General features: G+C 37.0%; 1 protein-coding gene across 6 annotated transcripts in view; it reads right to left on the reverse strand.

Annotated features, from left to right (window-relative positions):
• Nucleotides 1-268: 268 nt before the first annotated feature.
• The window catches only part of FCHO2 (FCH and mu domain containing endocytic adaptor 2), a 94972-nt gene continuing 72035 nt past the window's right edge, over nt 269-23205 (reverse strand). For all 6 annotated transcript variants that reach the window (XM_082301919.1, XM_082301915.1, XM_082301918.1 and 3 more), the window contains 9 exons: nt 22548-22651; nt 19483-19612; nt 14086-14197; nt 13320-13475; nt 12261-12393; nt 9278-9477; nt 6999-7063; nt 4367-4531; nt 269-4138 (listed from right to left, as the gene is read on the reverse strand). In XM_082301919.1, coding sequence (XP_082158045.1) covers nt 4116-4138; nt 4367-4531; nt 6999-7063; nt 9278-9477; nt 12261-12393; nt 13320-13475; nt 14086-14197; nt 19483-19612; nt 22548-22651 — 1088 coding nt within the window. In that variant the 3' untranslated portion in view covers nt 269-4115. The remainder of the gene's footprint in view (nt 4139-4366; nt 4532-6998; nt 7064-9277; nt 9478-12260; nt 12394-13319; nt 13476-14085; nt 14198-19482; nt 19613-22547; nt 22652-23205) is intronic.

Consider the following 23205-nt stretch of genomic DNA (forward strand, 5'->3'; position numbering starts at 1 on the left):
AAAATAATATTTGAGGTTACAATCATTAAAATGGCCATCCCAGATTTAAAATCAAGAAGAATGGATTCCAAAGGAAGTGAAAAAAGCAGTTACAGAAAATGCAGAATTAGAGTATTGAATGTTCAATAAGTAATTGAACAGAATCCAGAAGAGGCCTCTTGTATTTTAAGATTATTTTATTCTTTTAAGACTGTATGCCTTATATTGGTTATTGAATGAACTTGGGGAGAACCCAAAAATCAACATGCCAGTAAACATGGAGGTCAAAGTGAGCTGAGGAGGAATACTTACTGGTGTAATAGTATGTAGAGTTAAAGATAAACATTAAGTTTTCAGTTGAGAGACTTGGTAATCAGTCCAATCAAGAGCACCTCAACAGTAGATATGTTATCTGCTGCTTTAGTACTTTGAACTGTTTTTAGCTTATTCTATGCTTGGAGGAATTCCTGACTTTCTGTCTTGCATGTTCTTAAGTATAATTTCCCTTTCATAACAACTGAAATGGAAGCCAATTATCTAGCAATTGCAAAACAAAAGATAGCCATCTTAACATTTGTGTATCTTAAGCTTTGCAAACATACAAGACTTGAAATGTAATTCTTTTTGGCATGATGCAAGACCTTTCATTTTAGTTAGATAGCAAAACTCACCAGTTATAACTCGCATACTGTTCCAGTTCATAATCAAATACCTTAGCTCCTTCAAATACCCTACATAAATGTTATTTGGCAGTGGTAGAGATAGGTTTCCCTGAAAAACTACCTGATCATGTACTTAGATAATCACAAACCTGCTTTGACAGTAGTGATCCAGTTTGCAGCAGTTGTGAACAGCACCTGGGTGCAAGTCAAGTGTCAACAGACATGCCAGAGCAGCCTCTGTCAGATCTGTTAACTTTAAATTCAATGAATACTAGAAGAACTGAGCAACACCTTTTTACATCCTTATCCAATAACTGAGGTGCTCTGGGGGAGCAGAAAGCAAATGACACATGAGCTCTCCAAGGCTCTAGTGTGCTCTTTCACCAGTGTTGAAGAGAGACTACTGTGTTAGATGGACCATTCAGTCTGACCACTGAGCACTTGCATTCATCATTCCTGCCTGCCAGCAGAAGATAAGAATCAAGCCCTTGGACTATTGCTTTCCTGCATGACAAGAATGGTACCTCTATAGCAGTGATATCCAACCAGCTGAGAAAGTGAATTTAATAAGTCATTACTTACTAAGCTTCTAAAGGCCTTGGTATTAGTAGGAAACAAACAGATTCAAAAACATTTGTTCAGTTTCAACTTCTGTTCTGTGCTCAAAGCTTAGAAGGACTATACCACCCAGAACGCTGAAGAAGTACTAAATTTTCTACGCTTTGTGACTGGTGGAACATTAGAAATCAGAAAGAATTACTTTAATCCTGTCACTAATTCTTCTCCTGCACACACAAGAAGATATAGGCAACAACATGATACCTTTCTTATCAAGGAAGACAGGGAATTTACAGCATTTGATAGCACTACTTACAGACAGCAGCTCATGTCCACAAGTTAGGATTTTTCTCATAAACATATCCACAGTTTTACCTAATCTAATTTATTAGTGAAGCATATCAATTTAGTAAAGGCATAGGCCAGTATAGACATCTCAGACATTCCAGTTTAGTAAAGATGAAACGTTTTGGAGAAGTCATCTTTCCATGTACCTCTGTTTTTAAATATACAAAAGAGTTCATAATGATCTCTACCCTTATATCACTTTAAAATCAATCGACACTTTAAAAACGTTTAATACAGGCGTGGTTTTGCTCTATTACCTTAGAAGATCTGTGGAACTAACTGCAAAAGTACAGGTAACATCAGTCAGTATTTAATTTATATATTACATGTTTATTATGGGTGCACATTTTTTTAAATTTACATTTTATGAAAATTCAGAAGTATTTACAATTTTTGTAAGATAAACTTGTATGCTCTAATTTACAGTCTAATGTAGTAACAAATCATAAAAATTCAGATCCTTTAGAGTTGTGTTTACAAATTAGTTTTCTTAGGAGGCAGCTACAAGGGATATTGCTGTATACACAAGCAAGAACCAGCTTGCTACATACTTTTTATTTTTTTCATTATCAGATAGCTACACGTACTTTTTACATTGTTTTTGAGTTTCTTTACAAAATGTCTATATAAACTTGTATGGCTTCAAAATTGTAACCTGCACCCAATGCAAATGTATGAAAAACACCTGAATGAAGGCTAGTTTAAAAGTGCTGAAACATTAACTACTTCATTTAACTTAGAAATTAATATAATACTTGATTAAAATAGCAATAATAGGTTTTGTTTTTCATTTATCAAGTATTGTTGTGTTAATCAGTTTGATTGTAAAGCATGTTACAATTAAAATTCCAATAAAAAGACTGTACCATTTTATGAGTTATAAATTTATCATCAATAAGATTAGCAAATTAGGAGCCAAATGTACTCTACCAATCAAATCTACAGTACAGTATGTTCTTAGTACTAACAATGAAACTCTCACCTGCAAAAATGTCTAGTGTACACTACAATTTATGCAGCCTCTGCAAAGGCATAATTTCTTGTAAAGCTTCAGCAGTCCAATTCATTACTGGCTTTGCATGAATTAACTCAAGCACGTTTTACTGTTTTAATAGAGAATTTGAAATAGACACTAGTATGCTAAATGTTCATTTAGAAATTTCATATGCAGGTTATTGTATTATTTTGCCTTAATGCTTATGATTTCAACATTTAAAAAAAGCCAACTTGGTAATACAAATACGTAGAAGATTTTCTAAATTAGTGACTTGCTTTAAAAAATTATTACTGATGTGTCACATCCCCATGCTTAGGCTGTAGCAAGCAGATTAGATAACAATACAAATATTAAAATTGGTAGTTACAAAAAAAAACGAACACATGGCAGGATTTGTCATCCTGCAGCCATAAAATATCCTTTTTAAATGCCTCCTGAAGTACTATATGTACATTCACATCACACATCCCCAAAAGCACTCGAAGTCTGAAGACTTATTGCCAAAGCAAAGAGTAATGCTGTTTGCTTTTAGAAGTTTGTTTTTCCTATCTTCACTGATTTTTCAGATTCTCCTCTTTGGTGACATTAAAGTTACTTAATGAAAAAGTATCTGTGTCCTGCATGATGCATCTCCCTTTAATAAAACCACATTTTATTGCAATTATTCCACGAGGAAGTAATTCACTATTTTAAATTTCTTAACTAGAGTTTTTGCAAACCTGCCTTCTAAATAAATTGCAGTGAAAATAATTTTTAAACAGTTGTATGTATAATACAAATACCACACTTCCTTGATGAAGAGCCAAACTTTGAAAAAGGAAGTGAGGCACATGAGTATCAAATTGGATAGGCACAGGCTTTTTTTTTGAAAGGCACAAATGTTATGCAATTAATATAAAAATAAATTAAATCTACCGCACTAACTCAATCACAAGGCCCAAAAAATTGACTAATTGCAGATGTAAATCTCCGCTGTGTTTTGCAATTTGTAACACATTGCACTTAGTTAAAAAAAAAAAACCCCTATATAAAACAATGATACATGGGCATCAAGTTACTTTTACACATCTCTAACTCAGCTGGTCTTGTGGCATGAGTGGATAGAACTACACAAGACTTAGCCTCTGCTATCTTTATAAACTGTCAATTAAAAGCTGGCAATTAAAGAATCTGAAAAATGAGTATTACTTATGAAAAGCTCAAATATTTCTTACTAACTCCCCTACATTTTAGGCTTAATGTTTACAGTACAACATAAAATTTCATACTTTCATTACAACTGCAGATTACTATTTTGACTTCATCTATATAAAGTTACTAATTTTTCAACAAATTTTCCCCAAGTATTGCAGTTGATCATTTACAGACAGTGTTGAAGTTAACTTCAGTGCTATTGTAAAGTAATAAAAAGTTTTCAAAATGACTCTTAAAAGTGCATTTACTTTCTGTAGTTTAGCCTCAAAGTAGGTCAACATTTTGGAAAAATTAATGCATGTTAAAATAGTGTTTGAAAATTAGAGAGGGCAGAGTGGGTTTCTTGCACTCCTGATCTGACGACTTTCACAGGTACATCAACAGTCTGCCATATACCGTCCTGAAAAACAAAGGTAAGTTTTTTTGCAGTCAGTAGATAAACCAGATTTTGTCAATATTTTCCTTGGAGCAGTTTGAATAACTATGGAAAAGCAAACTGACTTGTCAGAAATGTTTCAATAAAGAGTAACTATTTATACATCACTCATTTAACAGTTTCGTATTTTAGAATTTAACACTAGCAAATATATAATATTAATTTGAATATATAAGCGTGTCAGTGTCTTACCAGTGGCAAATCTCTTCTTAAGAAGGGAAAGCCGATAGCCAGTGCCTGCAAGTTCCACATCTACTCCTGAAAGCGTGCTTCCTTCACTAATGAATTGCACTGCAAGTGTTGCTGGTTTACTGGGTCCTCCTGAAAGCTCAAATTTTGCCCTGAGGGATCCAGAACCTATAAAAACAACAAAATTGAGAAGCTGATTGTTTTGCAAGAACAAAATGATGTCTCCAAATTTTTAGTAGTAAGAAGTGAAACTAACAGGGTGAGCTTTGAGATTTATTCCTAGTGGCTGACCTACATATACTATCAAAAGAGGTAAGAGTACAAGTCTGTTTTTTCCAAAACTCTGTCAAAGACAATGACTAGTGAATGATTTAAAGAGAAACAATATACATTTCTGCAAGATTATAAAAAATGTGCATATCAGACAGCCTGGCAATCACTTACTACTTATCTGATTGGTCCCTATAATAATTTATGCTTGCTGGTCTCTAAGTACTTAACACCATCTATCTCATGGTAGGTGGTATCCGATGGATAGATGGGTAGATACTATCTGCTTTTCACTAGCAGATTTGAAACTACATCAGAACACTTAAAAGTTGTCATGATTTGTCTAGATGAAAGTACATGAACAAAAACATTGGAAGAAAAGCAGTTCTACAGTAATGTACCCAGAGGAAAGCAATTACTATGTTTCTATTAAAGAAAAGATCTGATTAAATACTTATTACAAATTTCAGTTGATTTTTTTCAGACACAGTGGTGAAGTGGCATCACTTTGGTACTATTATAAAGCAATAATTGTTCAAAATTACTTTAAGTATGTCTCTGTAGGCAATGAAAGGCATTTTAAAAATCCCCACATTGCTACCAGTTTCTAGTTTTATAACAGGTCTTCTCTTGTTCTTGGGAAGTGTGCTGGGAAAATGAGATTTAAATAATTAAAAATGGAATACATTTACTTTAAAACAACTTGCTATTCCTATCAATAAGAACGGCTAAATGACAAGGAAAGTTAGTAACTGAAATGTTACTGAGGTAAAAGCAGGAACTAGAAGAAATTGTTTCACACAGTGTCTTGTTCTTTATAAATTTAGCTTAAGATCAATTTAATTTCTTCAGTAGGTCTGCCTTATTTCTGTAAAGTGGCAATTCTTTCTACTCTAAGGATGGAAACTCATATATTCAAGTGTTTTGAAAGTTTGTTCTGTGTTTTATCTCTCTCCAACTGACAGATCACATAATGTGTTGGACCATAAAAACCCCCAAAACATTTTATCATGCTGTCCGCCAGGAAAGAAGACTTGAAGACACTTGTCCTGACATGGACAGTGTTTGTGCAACTTCTCTCTTTGCTTCTGTAAGTGCAAGATCAGCACAGTATTACTTCCTCCTGAACTGAGAGCACTATACGTGTTTATACTCAAAGAAAAGGGGAGGAAAAGATAGTGGAAAGAGAAAGAATACAGCAGAAGCAGCGGGATATGTGCAAGTCTGCTGTCAATACACAAGATGCAAACTGGATCACTAGCAGCCAATTCTGTGCTGCTCTGTAGGTGTACAGCTCTTCTTCATCTGGCTGCATTTATGTTTCAGTACGATTTTTTCTTTTAAAAGAAGCCACAGTGTTTGGAGAAAGGAAAAAAAAGAGCGGGCTATTCCAATGTAATGGAAGACAGATAGCAAAGAACTGTGAGGTTAGTGAAGGACAAAGTACACCAGACTAGAGTAATCACCTCTGTCCAATAAAATTCTCTCTAATTTTGTTTGAATGATAGACACTCTGCAGCCTTTGCAGGAATAGAAGTTGTCTTCTCTTTTCATGCTTGTGTTTTCTATATGAAACAAGTCATATTTACAGGCAAATCTGTGATTTCACAATCCCCTTCACTAAATTCTTAAGAGGACTAAAGGCCTTTCCTTTACATTAGCTGTTCATTTCTCCACAGAGGCTTTGAGGATGAGATGCTTCCCTTTGGCTCCTGTACTACTTCAAAAAATATTGCACCTGCAGAGACTGCAAGGGTCGTGACATCAATTAGAGCTAAGAGAAAGGCACTGGGCAGAGGACAACTATCAGTATCTTACGCAATATTGTATAAATTACCACTCTGAGCAGCTGTGCATAGATTAATTTTTTTTCCTGGAGTCATTACGGTTAAAACCAAGATTCAAAATATTGGTCAAGAATAATCTATCTAAGCACAGGACTTCTGGATTTTTTTTTTTAAACTCCCAGTTCTTCCATTTATCTCCTTCTAATGTATTTAAATTATCCATGTGTAGAGAGACACAGATATTAAACCCATTTTCATTTGAGTAACTGCTCACTTCCAAATGGCATGAATGCAATAATTTCCTATCCCATCTAAACTCTGTTTTAGAACTACTAACTGCTTTCAGAGTACTTCAGTATTTTCCCTTGTATAGCTAATAATTAATTTATATTTTGACATCTCACTCATAATGGAATCTCTCAGGAAGCAATTAATTGAGAAGAAGGTGAACTAGTAAATGGGATACAGCATGAGAAAATGTGTAAAAAGGAATTAGAGGGTATAGAGGCTAAGATGATCACCTGTTTACTGTTAAAATTTTTCTGTACAAGAAAGCAAAACAAAAGAGTTCAACTTGCCTCCATTCTCAGACTTCTCTGAAATGCTAGATATTTTCCAATATGCTTTCATCTGATCTGCATTCCTGTAAGAGAATGGTAGGTTAGTTATAAGCACTGGTTTTAGAACTTTATTTCCCTTGATTTACACTGGTACCGACATCTGTAAATGGAAGTCTATAAAAATATTTGCACATTTAAGGTAAGTCTGTGGAAAACTACAGTAGGTTAGTTATAAGCACTGGTTTTAGAACTTTATTTCTCTTGATTTACACTGGTACAGACATCTCTAAATGGAAGTCTATAAAAATAATTGCACATTTAAGGTAAGTCTGTGGAAAACTACAGGAGGAAAAGAGGAAAAGCAAAGGGTGTGTCTGCATCACTCCAGAGCAGCAAGCTCAGAAGAACACACTTGCTTACACATTTTATACAATTTTTTACACATTTAACACTGTCCTGTGTCCCCACCTATGGCTCCAAACTTCAAAACCCTCTGCAGTCTTAAAGCACAAGTTACTTTTGAAGCAGTCTGGAAGCTATGCCTTGATGCTTCGTGATGATGGCAGACTGGGGAGCAATGTTGATTGTTCTCCCCTAAGTGAGAATCCTGAGAGCATGAATTTAGTTCATTTCCATTCTAGTAACACTAACTGGCATGACACATTGCTCAAGCTAACTTCAGAAACCGTAAAGGGGCAAAAAAGGGTACCAAGAGTGTCTAAGCTGACAGGGCATTTTAACTCCTGGAGGACTTTCTAGTACTTGCATCAAAGGAAAGTAAACAACTTAAAAGCTGTGAGCAGCATGAAGTGCTGATAGGTTTGAAATTACTCTTGGCATTGAGGTAGGACTGAAATGCTCACATAAGTAGCACATATGGTAGCATTTACTCACAGGAAGTCAAGCTATAAGCCACTTTTTTTCCTAAAAAAGGACCAAAACCCCACCACCCAATCCACTAGACCGAACAGGTAGTACATCACAAATACTATACCTGCCTGGGACATAACTGATTTTTTTTTTTTTTTGCTCAGCTTGCCAGGCTCAAAATTCTGGGTTTTGGAAGTTGTCTGGGTGAATTCACTAATGCAAGTATCCCTAAGTCTTCCCAGCTAACACTAGGTGTTCTGGATGGGTGTTCCTGCTTTTACTCTGGCTTCATTACACAGGGTTTGTGGAAGAAGCCTGGGCAGGGAGATTGGCTTCACCACAGTGTAGTTGTGTCATTCAGATAGGATACTGAATACATTCTTGTTCAGAATAAACTTAAAATTTGGTTAAAAGTATTGTTTCCTTGAAATACCAAGTCAAGAAAGATTCAGTCCTGTAAGGATTTTTTTCCACTTAAAATGATACTTTATTACTACATTGTCCAATAAACACCTGTAACTGTATTGGCTCCAAAAACATTAGAATCTACCCAATAAATGCATCGTGTTTATTTTTCTTTTAAACCTTGCTTTGTAAGGTAACCTGATCTATAAGAAATAAGGTTAGCAAAGTCTAACTTCTAACTTCCTTCAATGTGCTATTCTTTGCCCTCTTCATGTTAAAAAGACCATTTGGGGAATAAACAGTCCAGGATTTATTTACAGCTGGGCAAGTATGTATATGCTGCACAGGCACAGTGACTGACTTCTGCTCACCTTTTGCTCCAGGGCTGTACTACTCTGTCTAGTCCCACTACCCTCTGTTTGTTTCCACAAACTTGCAGTAACATAATTTCTTGATATCTATGTCACACTTTGAAGTGCTACTGTAAATGCAGGCTCAGAAGGTGGTGGCAGGTAGCTGATAGTCTAATAATCTGCATGACACTTGAATTGAGAGACAGTGCTACCTGATCTATGGAGAGCTCCTCAGTTACTGAGGTGTGTTTTAAAATTATTTCCAATAGAAGCTAATTTTTAAGCTAGAACAATCAGGAAATCTTTTTAAAAACTGCATTTCTGCTACTTTTTCTATATAATCCCCTTATATGAATACATTTATACACACACAGAGAAAATGTTTTTTAACCATTTCCAATTACTGTATTAAAACTGTCTATTCAATCTATTGGCCAAAATAAAGCTAACACTGGAAAATTCATAAAGGCTTATATTATTACACAGCTGGGATGGTACTTACTGTCTCAGTTTATGTGAATTGGCTGCACGTAATCTGTTTAAACCACAAATGTCTAGACATCTGATACTACACATTTTACTACTTCTTCCTGTGAAATTTTTCAGGCTATGATACTAAAGAATAGACTGAAATGAATCTGAAAAAATACTGAAAAGTATTGATATTACCATTTTGCAGGTGGAAGTGACTGCATGTTTATTACTCCTCCATCTACTGGTACCACAACCTGGACATTAGACAGCATACTAGGCACATTCATAGACTCTGGATTGTATTTATAATCCACTCTCACATCAGTAGTGCCAGCATCACATTTCCAGTAAGTTGCAAGATTCAAGGGAGTTGACTGTATGCCATTTGAGGACACCTGTAAAAGAATAAACCATTGAAAACAATTTAATTAAAATATCCACCTTTTGGGCAGAATTAGGGGATGATGGTAACTAATACAAGTCTCAGTGCTGACAAAATACCAAGAGAACAATTGACCCCTGGGTCCTTAATTACAGAATTCAGAAGACTGCTGCCTAAAGGAATTCCTGTTACTTCAATTTTAAATTAAAATACTTAAAGAAAAGATTTAAACTCCGTCTGGCCTATGAGGCTCCTTCCTGCTCTTTTATAACGTTTTGTAAACTTTCTTTTTGTTGTGTTCTGCCTTATGCAACATGCATGCTTGCAGCGAAATTACTTCATCCTTAGCAGTTGTGTGCTGTGCCAATTCAGCTGCCCAACCAACCAGCAGCAGAGAACACCACCTGTCATTATGGGACAGGCAGCCAGCGGAACAGTTTTTATCTCTTCAAAGCATTATTTGCCTGCTGCAGGAGGGTTGAATGCTGCTTCTGTAGCTGAGCTCATTCTACTGCACTGATGCATCTCAGCCATATTCTCAATCTACTTCAGGAATCTCCTGTGTCCTGGTGCACACTCTTGCCTTTCTTTGTCAGCCCAAAACCTTTCTTATATGTCTGGGCTTCCACGTGCCAATGCCTCATTTTTACAGAAGAATACACAGTACTCATTTCAGCAAACCAAATGTTTTTTTCCTTCCATCTTTCTCATTAATTCTGTGCGCCTAACATGCTTTTTGCAGGTTCAGTAAGCCAACCTTTATGCAGGTTCAGTAAGCGAACCTTTATGCAGGTTCAGTAAACCATACTAGGCAGATGTGGAAACTACAGGTATGAACAGTTGGACTGACAAGTAATTTTCAGGGGGTTTTTGTGTGTAGAGAGTTGTCTCAGATGTTCAGACATTTCAATGCAGGCCTAGAAAATCCCTGTTCTCCCTTTGAGGTGAGTCTGCCTTAAGTATTCATGAAGACATTTTATTAACAGCCAGAACATCCTCTCGGTGATTCACAGAATGGCTGAAGTTGACAGAGACCTCCTGGAGGATGTCTGGTCCAACCCTCCAGCTCATTCAGAGCCACCTCTAGCAGGCTGCCTAAGCTCCAAACATTCTGAACATTTCCAAAAATGGAGACTCCACCACCCCTCTAAGCAACCTGTGCCCAGTGCTCAGCCACTGTCACAGGAAAAAAGTGTTTCTGGCTGTTCAGAGGGAATCTCCTGTCATTAAGCTTGTGTCCATTGCCTCTGATTCTGTCACTGGGCACCACTGAAAAAAGCCTGGCTCTGTCCTCTCTATGTCCTCTCTGAGGTATTTATACGTATTGATGAGATTTCCCTGAACTTTTCCTTCTCCAGGCTTAGGAGTCCCAAGTCTCTCAGCCTTGCTTCACGGGACAGATACTCCAGTCCCACCATCATCTTCGTGGTCCTTTGCTGATCTCTATCCAGTCTCACTTGCAATGAACAACCCAGAACTGAACACAGCACTCCAGGTGTGGTGTTGAGGGGAAGGATCCCCTCTCTTCACTTAGCAATACTTTGCAGCTCAGGACACAATCTGTTGCCTTTGCAGCACGAGCAGCAAGTTGCTTGGCTCATGTTCAACATGGTAACCCACAGAACCCTCAGGTCCTTTTCTGCCAAGCTCATTTCCAGCTGGTGACTCCCAAGTGCACTTGTTGAACTTCATGAGGTTTCTCTCAGCCCATTTCTGCAGCCTGTTGAGCTCCCTTAGGAGGGCAGAATGACCCTCTGGTTTATCCAGAGGGCCATCCCCATTTGGTGTCATCAGCAAACTTGCCTCTGTCCCATCATTCAGATCATTAATGAAACTATTAAAATGTAAAATTAATATGTCACCTGGGGGTCAGTTCACCTGAGTGTCTGCTCATCCAGCCTGTTCTTCACCAGCTTCTCTACATGGATTCTGTGGTAGATGGGGTTGAAAGGCCTCATGAAGTCTGAGCAGACAATATCTACTGCTCTGCCCTCATCCACAGGGGAAATCATCATAGAAGTTTGTCAGCTCGGTCAAGCATGACTGTCCCTCAGTAAATGCATTCTGACTACTCCCATTTTATTACATTGTGAGAAATCAGAATGTCATACATTCTCAGACAGAATCACAGAATGGTCTGCATTGGGAGGGACCTTAAAGATTGTAGTTCCAACCCACCCTCATCATGAGCACAGACAACTTTCACTAGACCAGGTTGCTCACAGTCCTATCTAGTCTGGCCTTGAACACTGCCAGGGATAGATGGGGCATCCATAACTTCTCTGGGCAACCTGTGCCAGTGAGTCATTACTCTCTGACTGCAGAATTTTTTCTTAATATCTAATCTAAACCTACTCTCTTTCAACTGCAAGCCATAACCATGCATTAAAATTCATCAGCTACAGCATCCAAAACTTAGACAATTGCAAACTCAAAAGACAGTACAAGTACTAACTATAGCAAGTCCCCACCAAATCTCTTAAAGGAAAATTTGACATTGCTGACAAATACCAAAAAAAAAGAGCAGTGTTTGAAGCTTGCTTGTGGGATTGGGCTGATGCACTAGCAAGCTGAAACAAGCCCTGTATCTTAGGGAATGACACGAAGCATAGCAGGAATGTGCTAAGCCTGGGCAGAGTTTATGTATTGTAAGTAGAGACATACCCAGAATTGGTCTAGATGAGGCATGACAGTTCATCTCCATACTGGCAGACAAAGAATAATTCTTTTAATTTCTGGGTAGACATCAGATCTGCTGGAATTCCTTAAAAATTCCAAAATGAAAGAAGTGTTTACCTGATACTTTAAAACATCCACATTGTAATAGGATGCAGATGGATTCTGCTCTGATAATTTCTTGAGGTAGACAGTTATAGCTTGCATGTTCATCCAAAAATCCTTAGTACTGGAGTCACTTTGTGACTGATCACTACAAAGAAAGATCACTAATTAGGGGTGAAATATTACACCACTCATACAAGAACACTAGACATTTTAACCTTTTTTTGCAAAATATGCTTTTTCAGTATAATTCACTTTGTCAGATACAGCTCTGCTAACTTTTCAGTTATAAACTGTCATAGCCAACAGTGATTAAACTTAATTTTGTGTGAATCATTCATTACTTTAAGTATGAACTAACAAAATGAAATTAAATAAAAAAGAATACGTGCACATGGTTGGATTCATTATTTTAGTAATTTAAAAAAGACAGCATTTAAACCATTTAACTTAGTGTTCAAACAGTATCTCCAATAAATGAAATATAAACTGCTCAGCTGAAACGGATTTCTGTTAAAAAAATTCCAGATTTTCTGGTTGTTTTTTTTTTTTAATAGTATCTTCAAGTGCAATTTCAACAATTACTGTACTTAATCAGCAACCTTTTTTCTTACAAATTCTTCCAAGCATGCTGCTACACATCTGAGAGATAATAATGTAAAGAATCTTAGTGTAATGAGTCAGCTTTAAAATGCCCTAGTAGATGGCAAATGAGAGTACATGAATCTCCTACTACTTGTTTTCCATTTAAGCCTACTGTTTCACCATTTAGTTTTACCACTATTACTCCTGTATAAAGAAATTATTTATAAAATACATATAAAAACATAGACACATTTACACATTATTTTTTATGGCTCCTGTTATACTCAGCACAAGTTTTAAGTCCAGTAATAGCTGAGATTTTTAATAGTGACAGTGGAGAGAACTAAGCTGAACAAGATTAATTCAGAAAATTAAATTATATGTAATTAAATCAACCAGAATGCAAAGAATTCTGATTTACATACACAACAACTCATAATTTACAAATTTTGTAGTTTACAATTACATTGAAAAAAAGAAATACAAAACCTGTATACAAGTTGTGCATTTGGAAGAATCTGCTCTAGTTTGCTTGTGTTTTTCACCCTGAAGCAGAGCACAGCAGGAGATGGGTTGCTGGTGAAGACTTTAATAATCCCGCTTGGGAATGATATTGTCATATCCCCAGTAATCTTCACAATACATCTAGAAGAGAATAAAAAGATCAGCTTCATTGCAACTCATAAACTGCCTAGTTATAATACTAATTTTAAAGCAGCCACTGTATTTTTACAATCTGATGAACTGAATTAAAACCAGAAAATCAATCTCAAATGAAGGTAATGTGACTATGTACTGTCACGTTCAACTTGGAAGTAAGATGAAATAAGAAAGAAAAAGCTTTAACTGCTTAAGCATACAGTAGTCTTGGATATTTTTCAGGCTTTGAAAACATGGCACAGCTATGCCTAGGCAAGGCCTAAGTAGCATAGCAATGGAGGTGACAGGGAATGAGTGCTTTCAGCTGCACAAAATTACATGTAACATCTACCTGACAATGATAAAAATCCTTGTAATTCTCAGTGCTCTCACTGAAGACATATTTGTAAAGCAGGTATATCTGAACTTCTGGCAGGACGCAGGCCATTACAGAGCAATAAAGCCACTGTTATACCCACAGTCACACCCAGTGCAAAAAACCCTTTGAATTCCCCTTCTAATGCATACTCATTCCCCCCCACAGTATGAAACATAGACCCAGTGGCTTTTCTTATTGTAACTCATTACATTTAACACAATTCACTATTTAACTAACTTTGTGGGATCTGCTCCTTTAAAGTAGGCGTTAACAGATTCAGTAAGGGCTACTGCAACAGGCAAGGTGTCCTGGTTTCCAAGGCTGACGGGGCTGGGACCACGTGAAACACCTAGAATACATACAGTGTATAGATTTAATTTTCAAAAAGCTTAGTAGATTTCAGAATGGTTGACTACATCTGTAATTTTCACATGAGCTTACACCAAGATCACAGTACCATCTGAGGTATTACTTGAAAAGTGTAGAAATACACTTAGTACAGTACATAGTACAGTACAATCCTAGCAAAACGCTGCTTAGCAGCCTAAGGACACAGGCCTATTGGTATGACATCATGTAAACAGACACAAGGAAATACATGAGACAGAAGAACACTGCACTAAAATGGCTACTGCTGGGAGTGAAGTCAACAGACCCAAAGCAAATTGAGTAGAATGCTTTAAAAAAATCCCTACTGTATGCTTTTTGTATGGACAAATGTATGATAAAATGGTCACAGAAATACAAATAATTCACTTACAGTAAAAATGAACTTAAAAGTAAATTCATCAATATTACCCCACATAAGTGAACTCTTGAACATTCTTTTAACTTTTGCAGCCAACAGACATTGCAATTCCCAAGCAGAAATCGGTGGAGAAGTCTTCAATTGTTGCTTGCGCCAACACAACACAATTCCAATATGGAGCTATAAAAATCAACTAAGACCTCATGCTAAGGCTTCTGAAACGCGCATATTCAGTTGATGAAACATGTTGTCACGGGATTTCACTTTTCACAAATTTTCTATGTGTATGGGATATAAAAGACTATACTGGAAGTTCCTTCTTTTTTTCTTAGTGCAGCAGTGTAGTAGATATAGCATCTTACTATGGTTTTTTCTACATGCAGAAATTGTCTGTATCACATAGTATTATCTACCACAAAGGAAGCACAGTCTTCATCTTTTAATAAGCAAATTGAAAAATTTCTCTTTTATATTGTAAAGCAGAGACAAAATGCTCACGGCAAATTAAACCTATTTAAGTGGCTGTGCTTTCTAAGCTCTTTCAGAAGCAAAAAGGAAGCTGGGGCCTTGTTCTTCACAGAACACCTAATACCTCATATTATACCTTAAATTAAGAGATAAGTGAATGAAGTAGTGACATAGCAAAAGACACAAGCTGGTCTAATTCTGCTACTTCATACCTCCCTCTCAATTACAATTTCTTGCATAAGGTAAAATGTTCAGAATGCTTCACAGTACCATGAAAACATTTGTGCAACACTTAGGCCTCCTTAGATCCAAACAATCTATTTGCAATTGTTGAAAATCAAAAATTCTTAAATGAACTAATTATTATGATTCTGGCTACAAACCACTGATTTATTAATTTTTTTCAGTATGAACAGTAGGTTGTTTTTCTTTATTCTTTCAGACAATACATAGATCATGATTCCAAAGTTTTTTCTCTCCTTGAAAACTACCAACAAAAGCTGTGATTCTCAATAGTCTCAGGATTCTAGAAATCATTATTTCAAGAGGCAAATATGCAATAAAATAATGAGTTATCAATTACTAGAAATTCTGTTTGGTGAAATACTGAACTCCAGAATTATTCTTCACTAAAGCCAAAGTGTACATTCAATGTGTACACTTTGTGGCACGACAGTTGCTGAGCTGTTTTAATGTCTTTTTCAGACAATTAACTAAAAAACAACAAACATCTTTAGAGGAGATAGGATTATATTATTATAGGTGTATAAATTATTTTTAAATCTTCTACTTAACGGCCTTATGTACATTTTTATAGCAGTATTTGAAAAATTATGCAGAGTAATGCACATATATTCATTGTATTCCTATTGGTAAAAGAAAAATATTTTTTTCTTGACTGAAGAGTGAAATTTATTAAAAATAATAACACTATTTTTACTTTATTTTAGGGAACACCACAGCAAATACATATGTATAGATATTTCTTTGAGACCTATTTAGGGAACTACAAATGAGATCTCTTCTCTCTTGTTTGCTCTGCTCCTACTGTTCATCACCCTTTGACTCAAAAATCTATGCATTCTCCTAGAAACCAATAAGCTGAATAAATAAATAAATTACTATACATTCAACAAGGCCCAGTGCTGGGTCCTGCCTCTGGGTCACAACAACCCCAGGAAGTGCCACAGGCTGGGGCAGAGTGGCTGCAAAGCTGCCCACAGGAAAAGGACCTGGGGGTGCTGGTGACAGCAGCTGAACACGAGCCAGGGTGTGCCCAGGTGGCCAAGATGGCCAATGGCATCCTGGCCTGTACCAGCAACAGTGTGGCCAGCAGGACCAGGGCAGGGATTGTCCCCCTGAACTCAGCATTGGTGAGGCCGCACTCGAGTGCTGTGTCCAGTTTTGAGCCCCTCAGTTCAGGGAAGACACTGAGGTGCTGGAGCATGTCTGGAGAAGGGCAATGAAGCAAGGAAGAGGTCTGGAGATTAAGTCCTTTGAGAAACAGCTGAAGGAGTTCAGGACATTTAGCCTGGAGAAAAGGAGGCTCAGGGAGGGCCTTATCACTCTCTACAGCTCCCTGATAGGAGGGTGTAGGAAGGTAGGGGACAGTCTCTTCTCTCAGGCAATCAGCAATAGGAAAAGAGGAGAGGGGAGATTCAGGTTGCTCAATAGGAAGAATTTCTTCACTTAGAATAGGCTGCCCAGGGAGGTGGTGGAGTCACCATCCCTGGAGGTGTTCAAGAAATGACTGGATTGCTTAGTGCTATGGTTTAGTTGACAAGGTGGTGATCGGTCAATGGCTGGACTTGATGATCTTGGAGGTCTTTTCCCAACCTTCATGATTCCATCATTCTAGCATATGAACCAAAGATAACTACTTATCTTGATGCTGAAAGTCATAGTTTTGTTGCCTTGCTGCTTAAAGTACAATTCAATGCAGCAACATTCAGCTTCAGGACTTTCTATATCTGCTGTGAGGTCTCAGATGGAAGGGATATAACAGAGATGCATGAAGGTGTCCTCACTTCATCTCAGGCTGCAGCCCAGATCAAGGCTCCAGTTCTAGCACCTTTGACAGGAATGGCAAAACTGGCTTAAATGCCATGCCATCTGCCTCAGCCTCACAACCACTACCAGCCCCTGAGCCGTACTGATACAAGAGCTAGTGACATAACCATGCAAATGGTTGCGTTGACAGTCAAGGTGCAGACCAAAACTGCAGAACAAAAGACTGCATCATTGGTCATAAAAAGGGCAGATAAATAAAGCTGATCAAATGGTTTTAGTTCAGTTTAGGAACAAAGATCCAGACAATTTTAATATTAGCTAAACAGCTGTCATGAAAATAAAATTTATTTTAAAACATACTACCTTTATTATGTCTGTCTTCTAAGATTTGTATTCGATGTAAATATAGAAACATTTTTACCTACTTGAGTTAGGAGAAAAAGGATTATCAAAGTAAAAGTATATTCACTTCACTTGAAAGAAAGTAATAATGACAAACTGAAGAAGCAAGGCCAAGTGCCAGCTTTTTATGAAGCAGAGAAGTGCATAGACAGAAGATAACATTATATAAAAGTGCTTTTATCAAGTTTTGGTGATTTCAGCAACATACAACTTGTTATGTAGTTGAGATTTGAAGAAACCTGTATGTGCCAGATACCAGAAATATCTGGAGAAACTTGTTTCAAAAGAAATACAATTTTATTAGATATCACGTATTAGGATGATTAGTTAAGACATAAATGTGCTTTGAGTACAATACCTGGTGGTGTCTCACAAGGCTTTTCAATTGTAGGAAGATTTTGAATCAAAATATCATCGTCTATTACATTTAAATGAAACAAAACATTGCAAGAAAACAAAATATTTCAAGCAAAAATAGATGTTAAAAATTAATATTTAAAAAATACTTTGCAAATTAAATTAAGGCTAAAGTGTAAAAGAAAAACTCAGTTATGCACGCCTTAAAGTTCACTTGGAAAAAGATAATTATAGAGTCAATTCTCCATTATTCAGAACAAATGGGGTAAGGGGAACACTGGATTGTGCAAATGTCAAAAGAATACAGAATGTATTGCAGACTATAACCTCATCCCCCAAAGTATATCAGCTTTGTGCACTGCCCTTCCCATTTTCCCAGGACTATTTAATTCATACAGTCAGTGCAGATGAAACTGGCCTTATTTATTTTTCCTAGGCTGCAATAATAACCACATCAAATCTCAGTGTCAGCACACACCTCCTTACCTCCTGCCTCACCTCATGATTTCACTCTGCCACTGTTTCCAACAACATAGACACATACTCCCAGAGCTGGGAATATTGATGCTCTTGCCACCAATTTTTGGTTCCTCAACACCAGAGCTGAGACCTGAGGATGTCAGCCTGGATAGACTCTTGCAACCAAAATACCAGTTGTGTTTCTGTGATGCTTCTCAGCATTTGTGAAACTGGTGAACATTGAACTGTAAGAGCTATGGTTGGGCAAAACTCAGTAGCTTTGCACAGGGTGGAAACAACTCCACTGCAGAACTCCCACTAGGTGCTGCAGAGGTGCTCTTCTGAGCTGCTGAGTGAGGAATCCTTGGCATCAATAACATTTGCAGATAACTGAATGATAACTCGACAACTTGACTTAACTTGTGACTAAAGGTGGAACAGTGTTCAGGAATTAAAGAATTCAACTCTGCTAAATAAACAAGTTAAAACATCTCAAGCCCTGCCCTCCCCAAACTAACAAAATACCCCATCTAATTAAAAAAACTCCAATGTCTCCTTTTGACTTGTTATAATCAAATATCAAAACAGAAGGACCTCCCTTTAAAAACAAGAAAAAACCTTCTGAAATTAGTGGCAACACATGAAGACTAATTTGCTTTTCATCTTTATCTTTCTTGTTTAACTGTTTTGCTTTTACTGAACATTCACTTAGCTTACATTCTTAACTAACTTAAAGAAAAAAGATGCATTCGATTTATTTTTTGGAAACTGCAATTATGGAACAACAAACAAAATTAAAAGAACATTAAAGAACTCAATTTTGTGAACATTTGTATTCATTCAAATTTTCAGTATCTCTAAGTATTTCTGCACATATACAACAACATCTTCTGAACAAATATATGATAACATGCTGTATTTGATGGATATACAAGCATACCAAATAAGAATTCATGGAGTGTTAATTGTGAATAATATTTCCCTAGAGAAAATGCCATAATTGGATCTATGGTCTAATCTAATTTAATTCACTTTCCTGTGTCTCAGTGTCATTTGGAAGCAGATATTGCAAAGGATGCTCCAAGTACCTGGACTCACATATGAAACAACTAACTCCAACAAATGGTTCTTTTAACAGGTGCTGAGTTATCCTATTCCTAAAGTAAGACTAAATGGTTAATTAAACTTACCAACTGTAGGTGTGTTTGCTGCACTAAGGGAAGCAGAAGAGGATATAGAAGAAATGCTCTCTGCACGTGCCAAAGGAGCTGCTGGAGGTGGACTTGAGTTAGAGGTCAATGGAGGGCTGAAAGGCCTAGGCTGAAAAAAGAGATTACAAGAATACAACACAAAGTGGTTTTAAAGAGATGAAAAAAAACGTTGTAAACAGAAAAGTTCTTATTTCATGCCCCAATCAATTTCACAATGTTTCTCAACATAGTTTATTTAATGTTTTACCCTAGTTTTTAGTGTAAAACAGAGAACCTGCATTGTCCATTGGAGTAAATTAAATTATTTCATAGATGATAATTTTTTTTGACAGAGTAGTCAAGTCTAATATATTTGATTATGCAGCAGCCTGTCAATAATAATAATATAACACAGTATCAGAAACTAAGACTACAGCCCTGTGTATGTGTGGCAAACATGGATTTAGAGAGCTAAAGCAGAGCTGCTAATGAATTGGAAGTGAGAGCAGCACAGGGCAACTAAAATAGTTGTGACTAGCGTACAGGAGTGAGAGGAACAGGCTATAGGACCAGGGTTTTTTCAGCCCAGAGAACAGAAGCCTAAGAAGAGATTTATTAGCAGTCTCTTACTAGGCAAAAAGGGGCACACAAAGAAGTCTGAGTCAGGCTCTTTTAAGAGACCAAGAGCTACAGAGGAGAAATTTCAGCTGGACTTTGGGAAAAATTCCTTCTTGCAACCTTGTGGTGAAATCCTGAGACAGGTTGCCAGACTGGCAGACTGTAAAATCTCCCACTTTCGAGATTTTCAAAACTCAGCATGTGCCTGGGCAACCTGATACTATTTTGAAATCAGTCCTTTTTTGAGCAGGTTGGCCTAGAGAACTTAAAAGTCTCTTCCATGCTAAATCTCTGGATGGTTTTAGGATACGCTTAACTGTTAAGGTATTTAAGTAATGATCACGCTGGGATTAACCTATCTGAAATGTTTAGAAACCCCCTAAGCATCATTTTGACAGGATAACTGTAGAATCCCAGAAGATAAGGGGCTAATGTGTATGTCTGAAACACTGATAGCTGGATGGCTGTAGAGCCAACCAAGGATTGCTGGTAATAACACACAAAGACTGTTGATAATGATCAAGGACTACTGATAATTATCAAGGACTGCTGGTAATAACCAAGGACTGTTGGTACTAATAGACAAGGCCTGCTGGTAATAACCAAAGACTGTTGTTAATAACAAAGAACTGTTGGTACTAACAGATGAGGTCTGCTGGTAATAACCGAGGACGGTTGGTAATAACAAACTGAGAAATAACAAGATGTGGCTGGAGAAGGGGCTATGCAGTGGTAGGCAGCACTTTTTCAGGACAAACGTCCTCTTATGGCTTCTGCAGATAAACACAAGTACAGGAACAGCTCAAGTGCAGGAATGGGACAGAGAAGTGGGAATGGACTGTAGGGGGGGGATCAAGACCACCCAAGGGCCCCAAAGCCCTCTGACTCAGTTCCAGAAAGGTCTGAAAGAATGAACTGTGCATGATAACTGATTTGCATAGAAAGTGAGAAACTTAGCTCCAGGGTGGGGAAAACCTGTCTATAAAAAGGTATCCCCACCAAGCCTGGGTGATACCCCCAGAACACCCCATCAGCTGAACCAACACTGGAACCAGGATTGGTGATCTCTTCTTCTCCCTTTCTCTCCCTCTCTTCCTGTTTAATAAATATGTTCTTTTGTCTCTTCCTTTTTTATTCTACCTTTTTATCCAGAACCCACTGTCATGTGCATATATTGTAGGTCAGGAACTAACATACCAATTTCCATGCCAAGTGCATACTTTAATAATAAAGCTTGGTGAGTTTTGTGGACCCTCTGACTTTAGCCATTCCTTTCAACCACTAGCATTTGTGAATCTTGGGTGTTTCCTTCCCCCTAAGGGCAGGATGTCACTGTAACTTTTTTTCCCCCATTCTATTCCACTTGTTGGCTTTGATAGAGAGTATGAGAATTGCAAAAGGAGTTGACATAAAGAAGACAAATGACAACCTTCTACTTGTATCCAGATAATAGCCAATTTCTAAAGCAACAGTATAAAATGAATATAGCTTTGTTCAGGATCATACTTTACAGCAGAACAGTACCAGATAATTTCTATTTAATTATGATGACATGAAGAACAGATTCCTTGGGCTAAGAGCAATTACTACAATTCTGTATTGGAAAGAGAAATAATTTCAAAATTAACTCTGTTCTGATCCTACAGAAAAGCAAAACAGTTTGAAAATGTTTTGTCAGTTTTGTCAAAGCATACAATGAGAATTTTGTTTATAACAAGAATATGGTGAAAATATCTTGCTACTTTGAAGGACAATAGGAGGATTTTACCACAGGCGCATTTTTCCCAGTCAGTAAGTCAAGTGAAATCTGCAGAATACTAATATTTACAGAGGAAATTAAGCATGGCCAAGACTGATAGGCTGTTTGGGTACTTGCATTCTTTACCACATTCCTTATCGGCAGGTGAATCTGCACTACAGGCACATGCAGGCAGCGCACAACCTCTCACTACCCTCATGGGTAACTGCTGTGATCTACCACCTCCCTTCTCCACAAACCAGCAAGGGAGGGAGAAGTCACAACAGGACTACTTTTGTCAATACATGACTGAAAAAACCCCACTCATTTCCCAAAGATTTGGTGATATCCCTAAATCAAAGGAGGTTTGTTAAAAACTTCACTAGTACTTCTACATTTTGAAAACCTCGATCCATCTTCCATTATCAAATGCACCATCTTCCATTATCAAATTACTGATTTGCTCAATTAAAAACACTCAGCTGATGCAAAAATTATGGTTTGGACCTTTGTATTGTGTTAATAATTATCTGTTGTAATAAGATTATTATTATAAACTATTACCATGCCTATTTGGCAATGTTGAAAATCTGCTTATATGATTCCTTGAACATAGGCTGGAAAGTAACTTCATTGTAACAGTGTAAACGAATGGTGTATCTGGAATCAAGTCAAAATGGAAAATAAAAAATTAATAATCAATACATACTATTTCATTAATCCCACTAAGTTTCCCAGTAGACAGCTTTGGTCTTGAAGCAGGCCTTGGTGGGGGTACAATGGTGCCCACAGAAAGAGGAGTGGTGGGCCTCGCTGAAAGAAAGTAAATTTAACAAAATAAATATTACAAAGATCACACTGGACATAAATATTTTTTTACTTGAGTAGAATATCTGGAAGTGATATTTTTATTAAAAGTTCCTATTTTACAAGTGCTATGTTTGAAGAGTTACCACAAATCATAGGTGCTTTTAAAATAGTGCCATGTGATAACCTGAAAAGTGACTCTAAAAACAGCATCATGGACTTTCTCATTGCTCTCAAGTGATTTTATACCAACCACTCTTGGAAGCTTGTATGTAAAAAGAATTGTTTTGCAAATGCAATTACTTAATCTCTGTGATCTCACTGCTGCCTGACATTCCACAAAAATACATTCCCATTTCTAGAAAAACAACAGTGCATAGTTAAAAGAAAGCAATGCCTTTAAACGAATAATTTGAATTTTCTTCATATTTCAAGCTGAACATTTACTTCACAGTCCCAACTGGTATTAACAAGCAGTTTAGTACATTCTAAGTAAGAAGATGAGTTAATTTTAACATCAGTTGAGCAATAATAACAAAAAGAAAAATGAGTCCAAAGCT

Source organism: Coloeus monedula (genome assembly GCF_965178545.1).
Source record: "Coloeus monedula genome assembly, chromosome: Z".
In the NCBI taxonomy this organism is placed as follows: domain Eukaryota; kingdom Metazoa; phylum Chordata; class Aves; order Passeriformes; family Corvidae; genus Coloeus; species Coloeus monedula.